The following is an 18665-nucleotide window of genomic DNA, read 5'->3' as shown; positions in this document are numbered from 1 at the left end:
TGGGTTCAATTCCAGACCTGAAGGGCAGCTAGGGGCCATAGTCTCAGTGGTTCCACCAGGCTCTATTGGACCAGCAAACCTGGTCCCCACCTTTTAAAATAAAGTAAGTTTTGGAATAAAAACATCAGGTGGCAGAATCATTGCACAGTTTAACATTCTGAAGAAGCCCAGGTGGAACAATGGTTAAGTGCTTGGCTGCTACCTGAAAGTCTAGCGACTTGAACCCACCAGTAGCTCCACAGAAGCACAGACCTGGTAATCATTCCCCTAACAATGACCGTCTAGGAAGCTCAACAGGGCAGCTCTACTTTGTCGGCTAGGGCTCCTATGAGTCAAAACCGAGTTGACGGCATACAACTTTGTGCTTATGTGAAGTTTCTAACCTTTCAAAAATAAACACATATTACTTACATCATAAAAAGGGATTAAATTCTTTTGAAAAAAGTGTCAAAATGTCCCCAGGAAGAGGCTTTACTCCACAGATCCTGTGTGCCTTATGTTTATTCTAAAACAGTTGTCAATGAGGGGTAATTTTGCCCCACCATGGATGTTTGTCAATGTCTGAGACATTTTTTTGGTGTCATATCTGAGGGCACTACTGGCATTTAGTAGACAGAAGTCAGGGACACTGCTCAATATCGTACAATGCACAGGACAGGACTCCGCCACAAAGAATTACCTGACCTACAAGGTCAATTGTACCAAGGGTGAAAAATCCTGGTCTAAAAGATTAACTAGAATGAATGAGAAAGAACTTCTTTTCCAGAGTCTATTTAATCTTCAACTGATTGTTCACAGAAAGGTAAATTAATTTTCACAAAAACACGGGGAGCAGTCTACATTGGACTGGCCTAATTCAACTTTATTTCCAAATCAATCTCAGACATAAAGTCTCAATATTTCCCTGGGTCACATTCAAACACAGTCCTACTCACTAAAGCCAGCAGATGTCTCTTTATGTGAAAAAGCCATTGTTCCTCCAGCCAATGTTTACCATGGACATCTTAATAAAGTGGTAGTTCGTGAGAACAAATTACTGGAAGCTCTAAAATGGGTCACATTTCTGTTTATCTCAATGTTGTTGTTGTCATTGTTAGGTGTTGTGAAGTTGGTTCTGACTTACAGCAACCTTACGTACAACAGAATGAAACACTGCCTGGTCCTGCACCATTTTCACAATCGTTGTATCTGAGCTCACTATGTGGGCTCTTTCTCACTGACAGCCTCTACATCAGTCCATCCTGTTGAGGGCCTTCCTCCTTTTCAGTGACCCTCTACTTTACCAAGCATGATCTCTCTCTAGGCACTGGTCTCTTCTGACAACAGCTCCACAGTACAGTAGACCAAACTGGACTATCCTGGCTTCCAAGGAGCATTCTGGCTGTACTTTTTTCAAGACAGATCTGTTTGTTCTTCTGGAAGTCCCTGGTATATATAATATTCTTTGCCACACCACAACTCCAGTGCATCAATTCTTCTTTAGTTTTCCTTATTCATTGTCCAGCTTGGACAAGCATACCAGGCAACTGAAAACACCATGGCTTGGATCAGGTACACCTAAGTTCTCAAAGTGACATTTTTGCCTTTTAACACTTTAAAGAGGTCTTTTGCTGCAGATTCGTCCAATGCAATATGTCATTTATTTCCTGACTGCTGCTTCCAAGGGTCCTGACTGTGAATCCAAGAAAAGTGAAATCCTTGACAACTCCAGTCTTTTCTCCATTTATCATGATGTTGCTTACTGGTCTAGTGGTGAGGATTTTTGTTTTCTTTATGCTGAGGTGTAACCCATACTGAAGGCTATAGTCTGATCTTCATAGGTAAGTTCTTCAAGTCATCTTCACTTTCAGCAAACAAGGTACGTCATCTGTATATCTCAGGTTAATAAGTCTTCCTCCAATCCTGATGCCATGTTCTTCTTCACACGGTTCAGCTTCTCAGATTATTTGCTCTGCATAAGTATGGTGAAAGGATACAATCTTGACACACTCCTTTCCTGATTTTAAGCTACTTTCCTCGTTCTGTTTGAATGACTGCCTCTTGATCTATGAACAGATTGCTCATAAGCACAATTAAGTGTTCTGGAATTCCTGTTCTTCACAATGTTATCCATAATGTGTTATGATCCACACAGTTGAACCCTCTGCACAGTCAAGAAAATACAGGTAAATATCTTTCTAGAATTTTCTGCTTTTCCAATCTGACATCACCAACATATCCTCATTCCATATTCTCTTCCAAATCTGGTTTGAATTTCTGGCAGCTCCTTGTTGATGTACTGGTGTAACCATTTTTGAATTATTTGCAGCAAAATTTTACTTACATGTGATACTAATGATACTGTTTGATAATTTCCACATTCTGCTGTATCACTTTTCTTTGGAATAGCACAAATAAGGATCTCTTCCAATAGGCTGGCCAGGCAGCTCTCTTACAAATTTCTTGGCATAGACAAGTGAGCACTTCGAGCCTTGCATCCATTTCTTGAAGCATCTCAACTGGTACTCCATCAGTTCTTAGAGCCTTGTTTTTTGCTAATGCCTCAGTACAATGTGGACTTCTTCCGTCAACACCTTTGGTTTTTGATCATGTGTTAACTCCTGAAATGGATGAACATCAACCAATTCTTTTTGGTACGGTGACTCTGTGTATTCCTAGCATCTTCTTTTGATGCTCCCTGTGTCATTCAATATTTTGCCCATAGAATCCTTCAATAGTGCAATTCAAGGCTTGAATTTTTTTTCTTCAGTTCTTTCAGCTTGAGGAATATTGAACATGTTCTTTTTTGGTTTTCTAACTTCAGATCTTTACACATCTCATTCTAATACTCTGTTTTCTCAAGCTGCCTTTTGAAATCTTCTGTTCAGCTCTTTGACTTCATCATTGCTTTCATTTGTTTTAGCTACTCTCTGTTCAAGAACAAGTTTCAGAGCATCTTCTGACATCCATTTTGGTATGTTCAGTCTTTTTAATGACCTTTTGCTTTCTTCATATATGAAATCCTTGATGTCATCCCACAACTCGTTTGGTCTTACATCATTAGTGTCATTGCAGTTAGTGTCAAATCTATTCTGAGATGGTCTCTATATTCAGGTGGGATATACTCAAGATTGTACTTTGGATATCATGGGCTTATTTTAACTTTCTTCAGCTTCAACTTGAATTTGCATATGGACAATTGGTGGCCTGTTCTGCATTTGGTCCCTGGCCTTGTTCTGATTGGTAAGATTGAACTTCTCCATCATCTCTTTACACAGATATAGTTGATTTGACTTCTGTGTATTCCATCTGACATGGAATGGTCATCACCTATGTTGTTGAGAAAAGGTAGTTCCAATGAGTAGGTCGTTGGTCTTGCAAAATCCTATCTTGCAATCTCAAGGATCATTTCTACACCGAGGGCCATATTTTCCAAAAACTGATCCCTCTTCCTTGTTTCCAGCTTTTGCATTCCAATTGCCAGTAATTATCAACACATCTTGATTTCATGTTTAAGACTGCAGAAATTGGTAAAAAATCTTGAATTTCTTCATCACTGGCATTAGTGGTTAGTACATAAATTTGAATAATAGTTGTATTAATTGGTCTCCTTCGTAGGTATATGGATGGTATCCTATCACTGACAGCGTTGTCTTTCAGGAGAGATACTGAAATGCTCTTTCTACAATTAATATGATGCTTTTCTTCAATTTGTCATTCCTGGCATAGTAGATCATATGATCATCTCAAAATGGCCAATACCAGTCCATTTCAGCTCACTAAAAGCTAGCATATCTGTCTTTAAGTATTCCATTTCATTTTTGACAATTTCCAATTTTCCCAGTTCATATTTCATACATTCCACATTCCAATTACTAATGGATATTTGCAGCTGTTTCTTCTCATCTTCAATGCCCACAACGCGATGCCATAAAAACTCTATTTTCTTCAAAGTCTCTTTCAATAAAGCTTAGGATTCTTTGCCAAAGGCAAGATTCCAGCAACTAAACAGGGAGCTATTTCTTGGACCTTGACTCCATTCTCTGGACAAACTTAATTTATATACTGGAATATCTCAGCCTAGGTCATGGAAAATTTAAAAAACAAAAGAAGCAGTAGAAACAAGCCAAAGCAATGATAAGTTGTCTGAGGGCTGCAGCCATAAAATGAATACCAAGTCAAAAGGAAACAACAATTTTTTTCACAAATGGCAAAGAGCCTGAAGAGTAGAAACAGACATTCTGACCTCACTGGCCAGTCATAGCAACTTGGCCCCGTAGCAAATGTACACCAGGGTGTACACAGAAGGGCTACAGCCAGAGAAGCCTGGGGAAGGGGAAGACTAGGAAAAAAAATGTTTCATTTCCCTGAAATTCCTGACTCTGGTTCCAGTTTATTCTAGTCACAGTTTTTTCTCATCCTCCGAGTTCATCTATAGATCAAAAGCTCATAAAGGGTAATAAGTACCATGCTCAGTGTGTGACTCCAGAGGAATTTTTGAACTAGGAACCATCATGCACCTGTGTAAGGTAATTTACTGTTATTTATATATTACTCTACATTTACAGTATATAAATATATACTACGTATAGGGTATAAAACCATACCAATGAGAATATTCCAACATACGTGAGGATTTGGTTCCATAGTGACTCTTGAATAAGTATAAGGAAGTTCTCCATACCATGCCGTAAGTCTTGGTTGCTGATAAGTTATATCTAAGAAAGAAAATACAGGGCCTTTGAAATGATTTCATGCTATTTAAGGTGTACCTACTGAGACTCAAATTTGTATCCTGCAATGTTCAAGGAGCTACCAAAAATACAAAGGAAGAGTAAGGATGGGCTGTGACCAAGGCTTCAACTTCAAACAAAAACTTGGGGTTTAAGGGGCAGAGTGGTTAAGAGTCAAAAGGAAGAAAAGACAAGACTTTGGCAGAAAGAATATTGGCTAAGACTCAGATGAGAACATATGCGGCTTACTTATGTCAGTGACGACATAAACAAGTGTGAAGCAGTCATGAGGGCACAGTGAAGTTCAGGTCAGGAAGGGTTTCAAAGAGCAGAATCCTGGGTGTGTAAGCCTTGAAGGGAGGAATCTGTGGCACCATTGTCCATGTTTAGAAACAAGACAAACTGTTCATCTGTGTGTCCAATGGAATATACACCCTTTTGATTTCAAATGAAGAAAAAAGTGCTCTGACCAACTATATCATGTAGTTGATTTTAATCAGAAGTGTCTGATATCCAGATTTACAGAGGAAGATGTCCACAGGTCTGCTATTTTTCCTACAACTGATATCAACCACCACAACAATAAGAACAATAATAAAAGCAACTAACATTCACTGAAGGCTTATTATGTAATAGGTATTCTGTTAAGGACTTACCATCTACTATCTCATTTAATTAACACAACAATCTTATATTAATCTTTGTATTAGTTCCATTGTACAGAGAAAAAAACCAAGGATCAGAGTGTTACTTTACTGGAATTTGCTTAAATTATCTATTACTTTGAATGACACAGCTAATAATCAAAGCCAAGTCTATCATCAAAAGTCCTATTATGGCAACTGTTTGGAAAAGGCTGTCCTGGAAAAGCGATCTCCTCTTCTGATATATGAGCCACAAAAATGAAGCTTGTGTGTATTTTGCCTTTCTTTACAAAAAATTTAAATTCACTCATTGTCCCAGAATGAAAAGTCTATGCTAGAGCTCAGACGCCCCCTAGTGACTACCTCTGGTACAACAAGTACTGATGATCGTGGATACCCAAAGAAGTAGGTGTCAAGTCAGGTAATCAACTATGCTGTGTTATTCTTTAAAGGATATGGTGGTACAGTGGTTAAAGAACCCACCAGCTGCTTCATGGGAGAAAGAGAGGTCATCTGCTTCTGTAAAGATTTACAGCCTTGGAAACCCTACAGGGCAGTTTCTACTCTGTCCTATACGGGTGCTATGGGTTGGAATCAACTTGATGGTAGGGGGTTTGGTTTGTCATCCTTACAAGCTCAAGAGAGTGCAGATGCTGCAACTAAAGGAGATTAGACTGTTCTGGTAAAAGTAAAATGAGAACAAAAAGTCAGTAAGAAGGATGACAAAAGAACATAGGTTAAACAGGATCAGAAAAAAAAAGTTCCAGAAGTTTCTATGAAGGAAGAGGAAATTTGGCACTATTTGAACTAATGAAAGCAGTCAACAAAGACAAATGGAAATAAACTCCAATCTCAGCTCGGCCAATCCAAACTTGCCCTGGTTCCCTGAACTGCTCTGTCGGTCCCCCACTCCTTTCATGTTCTCTATGACCTCTGGGCCTTCCACCTACTGTTTCTTCCTTGTTCCCTTTGGCTAATTCTTACCTAAGGTCTCAGGTTTTAATCCTCTGCTTAAAACCAGTTGTGGTAAGAAGAGGCAATGGCATTAGAAAACACTTCAGTGAGCGAGGCCAGGCAGCAATGACAGAGCTGTACTTACCCTCTCTGATGCCAGTCCTCTGTTTCCAGGGAACATCCTGACAAAGCTGTTCCAATATCCAGTCGGCTTCCTTTAAGTCAACAAAGCCAGGACACAAACGCAACCTTGATGCAGAAAGAACCGTTAGTAACTACAGAACACGGACAAGATGGGCTAGATTCTAATTGTTAGGGGAGGCCATCGGGATGCTTCCTTTAATGGGTGCATGAAATCATCTTAGCACTTTTCTCAGGGCAAGCAGAGCCTAGTATCTATCACACAGATCAGGATGCTCCTTACATAAAACAAATTCCTTTCCCGTTGAGACAAATAGGACAGGCAATGGAGGATAAAAGGATACATGAAAGCTTTTTTTTTTTTTTTTTTTAAAGCTAATCAGACAGATCATAGCTTAACTACTGCTCCACTACTGTGTTGCTGGGGACCTTGAGCAAGTTACTGAACCTCTGTGAACCTCAGTTTTCTCAACAGTAAATCAGTAACACGAAGATGGTATCTCCCTCATCTAGTCACTGTGAGAAGAAAATAAAGTAATTCATAAAATACCTGACCCCGTGTTATTTTAGTAACTGGCAGTCTTCTGAGACCATGTCAATTCTACAGAAAGTTGGACATCATTACATATGAAAATAAACAAAGCCAAATGAGGGCTCTTTCTGCCACTTAAAATATGCTTATTTCAACACTAAATCAGCTAAAAATATTTTTGCATCCCCTTAAGAAGTATTCTGAAAGTCCATAGAACATTCTCTTGAACAGCCTGAAAGGAGCAATCTTTTATTCTTTGAAGGTGCCTTTGATCTTCTAGAAGAGCCATCTGAGCTCACACTTGATTAACAATGAGATGTGACCAAAATAACACAACTGGTTTTCTTGTGTGACTGTGAAACTTGCTTGAAAGGGGGAGGTTCCATGAAGGCTTATGAACATCACTTGGAGCCTTCCAAGTCTAGCAGAATTGGAAGTAGGCCAATTCAGTTAGATTAGTAAGTTCTGATATATTAGTTTTAAATGCCTCATTACTTTACACTGACAACGAATATATTCATACATTAAGGCAATGCTTTCAAAATGTCTTCAAACAATGACTAATACCTACCATGAACAATGACTAATAACACACCATAAACAGTATATTCCTTCATTTTCTTGAAATCCACCCTAGTACAGCAGAAAGTCCCACAAGGTAGACAGAAGTTGAAGCTAGAGAGCTGTTACGTTGTGAGAAATTGTAGTCAATATCATGAAACAAATTGCGTATGAACTGATGTATGGAAAATGAATCTGCACTAACTTTCACCCAAATGACAATACAAATGAAAAGAAACAAGAAGTCAAAACTAGACCCAACTCTAACAGTAAGTTACTATTTGGCCCTGGGAAAAAAGTACTCAATCTCCTTAGTCCTCAATTACTCATCTGCAAAACTCAAGGAGTAATAGCTACGATACCTGTAACTATGTTCAAAAGCTGGATGTGCTACATGAAAAGGAGTTATTACCAAATTCTTGCTCCCCAAGAATTTAAGGGGCAGAAGTCACCTATTTCCAGTAAGGGAGTAAAATACTTTTAAGAGACTACCTTAATGAAGGGAGCTCTGGTGGCACAGTGGTTAAGGCATTAAACTGTTAACCAAAAGATTGGCAGTTTGAACCCACCAGCCACTATGTGGGAGAAAGATCAGGCGGTCTGCTTCTGTAAAGATCTGCAGCCTTGGAAACCCTATGGGGCAGTCTACTCTGTACTACAGAGCCACTGTGAGTCGGAATTGACTTGATGGCAGTGGGTGGGTACCTTAATGAAAATAGTACAGTCACTTTCTAGTGAGTATTCTCTTACCTAGACACACCTGTGGGTGACAGGCTGATTTCATACACACCCTCTCTGCTAAGGAAACAAAGGAAAGAGAATTGTTAGTATGAGGCAAAGCAATCCACTCCATCCAGTAGAAGAGCTGTCCTTTCGAGTTTCCCAAATTCTGGCTCAACAAAATCATTTAACTGTAAGGGAGCAGAATGAACACCTCCAGGTAAGGCGTGAGAGGACAGTAGCTCATCAGTGGCGCTGAGAACAGAACACTGACAGGATCAGGCCATGGAGAGGAAGAGTGGCGTAAAATAAATTCTGATTCTATCCTTTTCTATGTCATCCATAATTCAGACTGATAGGACCCAGAAATCTACCACACAAAGGGTGCCAAACAGCACCCAGTTGGAGACTTTGGAATAAGGGATGTATTTAACAAGCAGCAAATTAATCTCAGGGATGTGAACTTCCAGTGCTTTCAAAGACACATGTCTAATGATGTTCCTCCTTCAATATATCCCCATCAGCCTTTCACTACTTACCCAAGGTCCTTGTGACCGAGCTCCATCTCCTGACAGCTGAGTCCAGCTCTAGACAGTTTCTAACCCCATGCTTTTCTATGTGCGGGAATGTTTCCCTGCTACCCAGTACTCCCAATCCAACCCACTCCCAGCTCTAGGCCAATAGAAAGTTCATTCCTCCTTCAAAGTCTCAGCTCAGCATTACCTTCTCCAAATCATTCCTGACCTTTAATGTACCTAAATAACGTTGATCACCTTGTCCTGTGAGCTATCACTAGACCTTATATATGAATCTACTGTTTCACACTGAACAGGATTATAATTTATCTGTTTACATGTCTACCTCATTTACTAGACTGTGGGCTCCTGAGAGACAAGGACAACGTTATTACTGTTCCCCAGTATCTAGCACATAATAGATGAGCATTAAGAACTTACTAAATTTAATCAAACATGAGAAAGTACAGAACTGCTGTAGATGTGCAGTGTCATGAGATCCATGGTGAAAAGAATGAAGCAGGCTGGATATATGTGTCTATCAAAGCAACTGAGTCAAACCCTCCTGAGAGAGACATGTTACAGAGAAGAGTATACAGGCACAGTTTCCACATTACCCTGTCACGTGAGTTTGTAGATCATGATCTCTTTATCACCAACAGAAGCAATTCCACACTGGTATTTGTAAAATAAAGACTGTTAGAGCTAGACTGGGCATACAATCATTATATAGTCCCAACCCCTAATTTTACAGACAAGGAAACTGAAGTCCAGAGAGGTGGTAATAAACTACCTAAGGACTTGCTAAATAGCTAACTAGTGGCAAGGCCAACATTAGATATCCTCTTTCCAAGAATGCTTTTAGTTTCAAATTTTTGGAAGATAATATAAGCCAACCTGCAAACAGCCAAACATTGTAACAGACTGCTCCTGGACAATAATGTACACATAATGTTAATCTGATAAAATAAAAGAATGTTTTATACTGGCAATTTTCCCATATCCAATGGAAATTGAAAAGTAGGAAAAGAGAAGCCAAAGCATCTTTATTTTTGGAAAAGAACATTTTAGACACAGATCAATATAAGGGAATGTTTGCCGTCATTTAAATTGCTCTGGAACAATTATGTGGGTTTAATAAATAGACTGCAGATTGGGATTTCTAGTAGTTTCACAAGCATTGCTTGTTGTGGTGTGATGGATCACTTTTATATGGCCTTTCTTGCCACGGTCTTATAACTCCCACCAAACGACTAGGTGGAACTACACAAAAAGGTGCTTATGGCCCGCCAAAGGGATTGGACATCTTGCTAATAATGCAAATAAGGTCCACAGAAGGCTAACAGAGGGATTGGTTAGTTTTGTCATCCTGCTAGGCTTAAAATGAGCCATCTCAGAGGCGAACAAAGGAAGATCACCACTACCAAAAAGAGGAGTGCTAAAGGGGCAAGCAGGTGGCATCTTTTCACCTCCACTAACTACACAAGAGGAAGATAGATAGGTGATTCATCAGTACCCCAAGTCCTGTTCCTATGAGGCCAGACATGCCACCACCCTCCAGCCTTCTAACCAACCTTGACACCAACCATCCCTCCCTCCCAAGGCACCCACCACCACCTTTTTGCTAGGTTTAATAATTCACTGCAGTGGCCACAGAGAACTCACAGATTATGGAGTTTGTTAGGAAAGCAACAGGCTACAATTCAAGTTCAGGAACACGTTCAGGATATAGTTCTTTGATCAGGACAGTCTCTTCTCTGCTGTGCCCTCCGACACACCTCTCTGGCCCTTGGCCTCTGCCTTTGTGGGCCAGGTAAGCCTGCCGCTCTGTCTCATGTCTCTTGGTTCAACTTTGCTGTTTCTCAGCTGGGCGTCTCTCTCAACCAGGTGTCTCTCTCAGCTAGGCATCTCTCTCAGCCAGCAGTGAGATTCCCCCCTGCCTCTAGGAAGGCTCATTTTAAGCCTGGCAGAGTGGCGAAACTAACCAATCCTAACATCAGAGTTCTACACACCTGAGAGAGAGAGAGAGAGAGAACTTTCCCAGAAGATTATTTCATGCTGCGCTAACAGAAATACTCCAGGTGGATGACTTCAACAATCAGGAGTTTAAAAGCAGCTACTCAGTTGTTCACAGCAAATTCCACCACAGACTTAATTCAGTTTCACAATAGGGAATAACTACTATCAGCTGCCCAGCCAAGTTGACATATATTTGTATGGTCCTACCCAGTAATCCGGTGGGAGTTACAAAGACTATCACTAGAAAAGCCATACCCTGTAATTCACTACACTGCAGGGAGACAGGAGCAGAGAGTGTTCTTTGGACCTGGGTCTCTGCACTGAGAATCTCCTAGACCCAGGATAGAGAGAGAGAGAACTGTTAACACTGGAGATGGCACAAGATGGTAAGAAGTGGCGTCAGAGAAATGGTAAGAGCAGAGCCAGAAGACTGGTGTGAGACTGTGCAGTGGGCTTCCTGGCCCACGGAGCAAGGTGGTTACAGTGGGTACACTGACCCACAGAACAAGAGAGCTGAGTACCTTCAGGCAAGAGGCCTATTGGTAGAGCTAGGGGCCCCTGAGCACTTACTGGAAGAGCTGAAGCATTTTTTAACACTTGCCCAAGAAGAGCAGAGGCCAAGCTGAGAACCTGAGGGGTCAACGGCCAGAGAGAGGCCTGTCTGCAGATATCGCTGAGAAGAGGCTGTCCTGACTGAAGAATTGTATCCTGAGTTGTTTCCAATCCTGAATTGTAACGTGCTACTTCCCTAAAAAACCCCATAATTGTGAGTATTGTCTGTGAGTTCTATGTGGCCACTGCAATGAATTATTGAATGCAGCAGAGATGTAGAGCGTGCCATGGGAGGGACAGCTGGCTCAGAACTGGGAAAGAGCTTGGAGAGAAGAGGTGTGTCTGGCCTCGCTCCTTAGGAATCACCCTCGGGCTGATGCCGATGGTGATTCTCTTTTCCCCTTGTGAAGTTACTGAGGAGGCAGCCACACCATTTTTACACTAGTAAGATGGTACTTAAAGGCTTCTCCAAGAGCCATACTTCACTGTCTCAGGAAAAATTCTCCTGCCTTTACCTAGATGTTTTACTGTGAGCAGATATACATGAAAGAAGCTCAGGAAATCAACACCAGGGTTGTAGTTTAATGTCAGGGATATTCTTGCATTTTCTACACCATCAGCAAATTCACAAAGTCTTCTCAAAAGATCAAGTTTAAAGACCTCTGAGATAGGAATATCCCAGCCTAAAACTAAGACACTTACTGAGGCATTATCTCTTCAAGAGGAAAAACCAGGACCATGGAGAGATGCAGGATTTCCATTTCACTATGGGTAATAGTTAGGGGAAGGTAGCACATTACTTACTCAATCACTCGTGGCTCCGGGACTCTGCGCACTACCTGTAAGGAAACAGGCAGATCTTACTTCTGGAATGACATCTAATCCCCAGGGAGGCTTACTAGTAGGACAGGATAACCATATCCTCCCATTTCTGGTCAAAATAAATCAAGTTTAAAACTCTCTCTTTTTATTTCATGCTCTCACTGTATAGTGATCTCACCAGAGACCACTATTTCTGCTCTTCTTATAACCACTTCATACTTGCTGATGGGCAGTAAATCTGATACAATTAGAACTAATGCATTTTCCTAGCAGCTAGCAGTTCTGAAAAAACATTCTTTATAGGAAACTGAATAAATAAATGAGGTATTATAAAATAAGGGATTTCAATAATTATTTATATCATCACTACAGCAAGATGCTAGATTTTTAGGGTTTTTAGTTTTTTTTAATCCATGCTATTAAAAAACAGAATACACAAACTACCCAAAATGATATAAGACAATATATAAAATCTTAACAGACCATGACAAGAGGTTGAATCAGTAATCAAAAATCTTTCAAATATAGAAAAATTCAGGACTTCACTAGTAAATTCTACCAAACATTTAAAGAAGAAATAACACTGATTCTTCTTAAACTCTTCCTAAACATAGAAGAGGAGGAAACATTTCTTAATCCATTCTGTGAGGCCAGCATCACCCTGATACCAAAGGCAGATAAAGACACTACAAGAAAACTATAGACCAATATCCCTTATTATTATAGATTCAAAAATCTTTAAGAAAACACTGACAAACTAAACTCAACAGCATATTATAAGGATGATACAACATGACCAAGTGGGATTTATCATAAGAATACAAGGGCTGTTCAAATGAGGAAATTAATCAACGGAATACACCCTCACGTGAATAGAATGAAGGAAAAGAACCACATGATCATCTCAACTGATGCAGAAAGGTTATCTGACAAAACCCAACACCCTTTCACGATAAGAATGCTTAGCAAACTAGAAATAGAAAGGAAACAATAACATGATAAAGAGCATTTATGAAAAACTCAAGCTAATGTGATAATCAGTGGAGAACTGAAAACTTTCCCCTTAAGATCAGGAACAAGAAAAGGATGCTCTCTATCACCACTGCTATTTAAGACCATTCTGGAAGTCAGTTCCAACACAGAGTGACCCTACATAGAACAGAATGAAATACTGCTCGGTCTTGTGCCGTCCTTATAATTGTTACTATTGGAGCCCATGGTTGCGGCCACTGTCAAGCCACCTTGTTGAGGGTCTTGGCCCACGGCTGCGGCCACTGTCAAGCCACCTTGTTGTGGGTCTTCCTCCTTTTGCTGATCTTCTGCTCTACCAAGCACGATGCCCTTCTCCGGGGACTGGTCTCTCCTGATAACTCATCCAAAGTATGTGAGACAAAGTCTTGCCGTCCTCACTTCTAAGGAGCATTCTGGCTGTATTTCTTCCAAGACACATTTGTTCATTCTTCTGGAAGTTCACGATATAGTCAATATTCTTTGCCAACACAACTCAAATGCATCGATTCTTCTTTGGTCTTCCTTTTTCACCGCCCACCTTTCACATGTATATGAGGCAACTGAAAACTCCATGGCTTGGATCAGGCAGATCTTAGTCCATCTTGGCTTTTTCTTTTTTTAAAGAGAAAACACTGTAAAGAGGTCTTTTGCAGCAGGTTTGCCCAACACAATACATTGTTTGCTTTTCTGACTGCTGCTTCCATGGGCCTTGACTATGGATCCAAGTAAAATGAAACCATTGACAATGTCAATCTTTTTTCAGTTTATCATGATGTTGTTTATTGGTCCAACCAAAAAGCCAGATTCTCTGCTGTCGAGTTGGTTCTGACTCACAGCGAGCCCTCCTTGGGTTTCTGAGGTGGTATCTCTATGTAAGTAGATTGCCCAGTCTTCCTTATGAGGAGTGGCTGGTGGGTTTGAACTGCCAGCCTTCTGGTTAGCAGTCAAATGCCTTAGGCACTACACCACCAGAGCTCCTTTTTATTGGTCCAGTTGTGAGGATTTATGTTTTCTTTTGTTGAGCTTAATCCATACTGAAATCTTTAATCTTCATCAGTAAGGTCCATTTCACTTTCAGTAAGCAAGGTTGTGTCATCTGCATATCACAGGCTGTTAATGAATCTTCCTCCAATGCTGATGCTGCATTCTTCTTCATATAGTCCAGCTTCTCAGATTATCTGCTAAGCATACAGATTGATTAAGTATGGTGAAAAGGATACATCCATGACATACATCTTTATTGATTTTAAACAATGTAGCATCCCATTGTTCTATTTGAACAATTGCCTCTTGGTCTATGTACAGGTTCTGTATGAGCACAGTTAAGTGTTTGAGAATTCCCATTCTTTGCAATGTTATCCATAATTTGTTATGATCCACATACTGAATGCATTTGCAGAGTCGAGAAAACACAGGAAAATATCTTTCTAGTATTCTCTGCTTTCAGTCAAGGTTCATATGACATGACCAATGATATCCCTTCTTCCACGTCTTCTTCTGAATCTGACTTGAATTTCTGACAGTTCTCTGTTGGTGTGCTGCTACAATCATTTTTAAATAATTTTTCAGCAAAATTTTACTTGCATATGATATTGTTTGATAATTTCTGAATTCTTTTGGATTTTTCTTCAGATGGGTGCAAAAATGGATTTCTTCTGGTTGGTTGGTCAGGCAACTGTCTTTCACGTTTCTTGGTATAGATGAGTGAGTGCATCCAGTTTTGCACTCATCTGTTACAACATCTGAACTGATACTCATTCTGTTAATTCCTGGAGCCTTGTTTTTCACCAGTGTCTTTAGTGCAACCTGGACTTCTTCCTTCAGTATCATCAGTTCTTGATCATATGCTACCTCCTGAAATAGTTGAACATTGACCACTTCTTTTTGGTACCATGACTGAATATTCCTTTCATCTTCTTTTGATGTTTCCTGTGTCATTCAATATTTTGCCTATAGAATCCTACAATATTACAACTTGAGGTTTGAATTTTTTCTTAAGTTCTTTCAGCTTGACAAACAGCAAATCTATTATTTCCTTTTGGTTTCTAACTCCAGGTCTTTACACATTTCATTATAATACTTTACTTTGTTTTCTTGAGCTGCCCTTTGAAATCTTCTGCTTAGCTTTTTTACTTCATCATTTCTTCCTTTTGCTTTAGCTATTCTACGTTCAAGAGCAAGTTTCAGAATCTCTTCTGACATTCATTTTCGGCTTTTCTTTCTTTCCAATGACCTTTGGTTTTCTTCATGTATGATGTCCTCACGCAGTATGTCTGGTCTTTGGTCATTAGTATTCAACGTGTCAAATCTATTCTTCAAATGATCTCTAGATTCAAGTAGGATATATTCAAGGCTATTCATTGGCTCTTGTGGATTTGTTTTAGTTTTCTTCAGTTTCACCTTGAACTTATATCTGAACAATTGATGGTCTATTCCACAGATGGCCCCTGGCCTTGTTTTGACTTATGATATTGAGTTTGTCCATCATCTTTCCCCAGATGTAGTTGATTTGATTCCTGTGTATTCCATCTGGTGAAGTCCACAAGTACAGTTGCTGTTTATGTTGTTGAAAAAAGGTATTTCCAGTGACTAGGTTGTTGATCTTGCAAAATTCTATCATGTGATTGTCGGTGTTGTTTCTATCACCAAGCCATATTTTCCAATAACTGATACTTCTTTTTTTCCAATTTTGCATTCCAAACACTAATCATTATCAATGCATCTTGATTGCACCTGGAAATCCTAGACAAAACAATTAGGTGATAAAAAGACATTGGAAAGGAGGAAGTAAAACCATCCCCATTCACAGATTATGTAATCCCATATATTGAAACCGTAAGAAAGCTACTAAAAACAAAACAAAAAACAAACAAAAAAAAAGAAAGCTACCAGAGCTAATAAAAGAATTCTGAAAAATTCCAGGGTATAAGATGAACACACAAAAATCAGTTGTTTCTGTAGATCAGCAGTGAACAAGCTAAAGAGAAAATTACGAAAACAATTCCACTTACAATAGCATTCAAAGGACTAAAATATCTAGAAATAAATTAAACCAGGGAGATGAAAGACTTGTACACTGGAAATTACAAACACTGTTGAAGGAAATTAAAGAAGACCCAAATAAGTGGAAAGATATGCTGAGTTTATGGATTGGAAGACTTAATATTGTTAAAATGTTAATCCTAGGATGACGTACAGTTTCAATGAAACCCCTAACAACATTCCAACAAGGACTTCATCAAAATTCCAATGAGACTTCATCAAAATTAAAAACTTTTGTGCATCAAAGGACTTTAAAGAAAGTGAACAAAGAACCTACAGGACAGGAAAAGAAATATCCGGTAACATTGCATCCAATAAGATTTTAATATCCATGATACATAAAGAACTCTGGCAACCCAACAACAAAAGGACAAACAACTCAATTTAAAAATGGGCAATGGATCTGAATAGATTTTTTTTCCAAAGAAGATATATAAATGGCCAATAAGCACATGAAAAGATGCTCAATGTCATTAGTCAGTAAGGAAATGCAAATGAAAACCACAAGAGATATTACTTCATACTCACTAGGCCCACTATTATCAGAAAAACAGAAAATAACAAGGTTTGAGCATGTAGAGAAATTGGAATCCTCACCCACCATTGGCAGGAATATAGAATGGTTCAGCTACTTTGGAAAATATTTTGGCAATTTTCCACAAAATTGAACATAGAACTCCCACGTGACCCAGCAATTCCACTATTGTGTATATACCCACAAGTCTTGACAGCAGGGACTCAAGCAGATACTTGTACACCAATGTTCACTGAAGCATTATTCATAATAGCCAAAAGGTGGAAACAATCAAGTACCTATCAATAGATGAATGGATCAAGAAAATGTGGTATAGCCACACAATGGAATATTATCCTGCCATAAAAAAGAATTTAAATTTGAATACATGCTGTTACACAGATGAACCTTGAAAACATTATGCTGAGTGAAGTAAATCAGACACAAAAGGATATTGTATGATCCCACTGATAGGAAATACCTAGAATAGACAAATGCATAGATACATTATTAGTGGTTACAGGGCCTGGGAGGAGGAGAAGATGGAGAATTATTGCTTAAAGGGTACTGAGTTTCTTTTGTGGGGATGAAAAACTTTGGGAGATAGCGGTGATGACTGTACAACATGGTGATTGAAGTATCACTAAAATGTACATTCAAAAATGGTTAAAATGGTAAATGTCTTGTTATCCATATTTTACCACAATGAAATTACTAAAAACAAACAAAGTAAATCTTTACTGGTTCTTACATCTTTTACTATGGAATAAACAAATTTAAAATCAGGCATTTTGCTGTAGGAACGGAAATTTCAACCCAATTCCAGAGATGGCGGCTGCCCCAGCACTGAAGACAGCACGGTTTCAGGCTGTTGGGGCCTGGAGCCAATGCAAGCTCTAGTCACGGCACAGCCCTCCTGCCTCAAAAGCAGGAATAATAGACAATGAATGTAGATTGTGGGCAGACTACGAAGAACTCTCAGACACATTAAGGAACTGGGACTTCACATTTCACTATTATAAAAGTCCTTTCACTCTCCTATTTATTAGTGAATCTATTCACTCACTTTTTATTTGAGTGTCTACTATGTGAATATAGTTTTATGAAGAGATCTTTATTACTGTTGAAAGAGAAATAAGCATTTACCTGCTGGGGTTCTCTGAACACAAACTGTCTGTCAGGCAGATGATGCTCCTGGTTCCTCCAGGTCTGAGAAGGCCTCTGGTGGAGATGACTCCTAGCAGTAGTAGCTGAAGGAAGAGACAGAATAGCCTCAAACCAGGCTAAGCCTGCTTGCATCACCCTCTATCGAGCAAGGGCTAATACAATTCACTTCTAAGTAAGTAAGTAAGTAAGATAACCCCTGTGACATCTAGAAATGATATGGTAAAGTCAAGAGAAGACTTTAACACATACACCGAAAGATCTGAGGGTAATAACTAAAAATGAGAACATCAAAGATCAACACTTAGCCTATCATCAACAAAGTCAAAATATCAGCCACATTTTAAACAATTCCTTAACATCAGTTGAAATAGGAGTCTATTATAAACCAAAAGGATGTGAATAAGAAGAGGATAGTTGTTGTGCGTATCTACAGTCAAATAGGGACACAAACGAGGTCTCCACAGGTTCTCACCTGCTCGTGTGGGGCCAGCCCAGGCTCCTTGCACTCTGGCTCGCTGTCTTTTGTCCCCCATGTTGACCAAACAAGGCTTCTGCTCTTAGCTTTCATAAGATTTCATTCCTGATTCTCAAGCCACACAATGCTATCTTTAAAAAAAAAAAAAAAAAAGTGCTTTTAATTAGAATTGTGAGCTTGCATTAGTGGGCCATCAATAGATTCCAACTGATAGCAACCCTATCACTTGGAATCAACCAATCAGAGTCAGTTCTGACTCATGGCAACCTGGGACAGAGGAGAAC

The 18665-nt window shown here is 39.4% G+C and overlaps 1 protein-coding gene across 1 annotated transcript in view; it reads right to left on the bottom strand.

The window, feature by feature from the left end:
- The window catches only part of ALKBH3 (alkB homolog 3, alpha-ketoglutarate dependent dioxygenase), a 50092-nt gene extending 31653 nt beyond the window's left edge, over positions 1-18439 (bottom strand). The window contains exons 1-6 of the mRNA XM_042781752.1: positions 18358-18439; positions 17886-17989; positions 12155-12189; positions 8295-8342; positions 6456-6559; positions 4609-4697 (exon numbers count right to left, since the gene is read on the bottom strand). Of these exons, the coding sequence (XP_042637686.1) occupies positions 4609-4697; positions 6456-6559; positions 8295-8342; positions 12155-12189; positions 17886-17989; positions 18358-18439 (462 nt within the window). The remainder of the gene's footprint in view (positions 1-4608; positions 4698-6455; positions 6560-8294; positions 8343-12154; positions 12190-17885; positions 17990-18357) is intronic.
- Positions 18440-18665: the final 226 nt, after the last annotated feature.

This window comes from Orycteropus afer, unplaced genomic scaffold (assembly GCF_000298275.1).
Source record: "Orycteropus afer afer isolate SDZICR_OR568_19922 unplaced genomic scaffold, OryAfe1.0 scaffold00165, whole genome shotgun sequence".
NCBI lineage: Eukaryota > Metazoa > Chordata > Mammalia > Tubulidentata > Orycteropodidae > Orycteropus > Orycteropus afer.
This window is presented reverse-complemented; position numbering and strand designations above follow the sequence as displayed.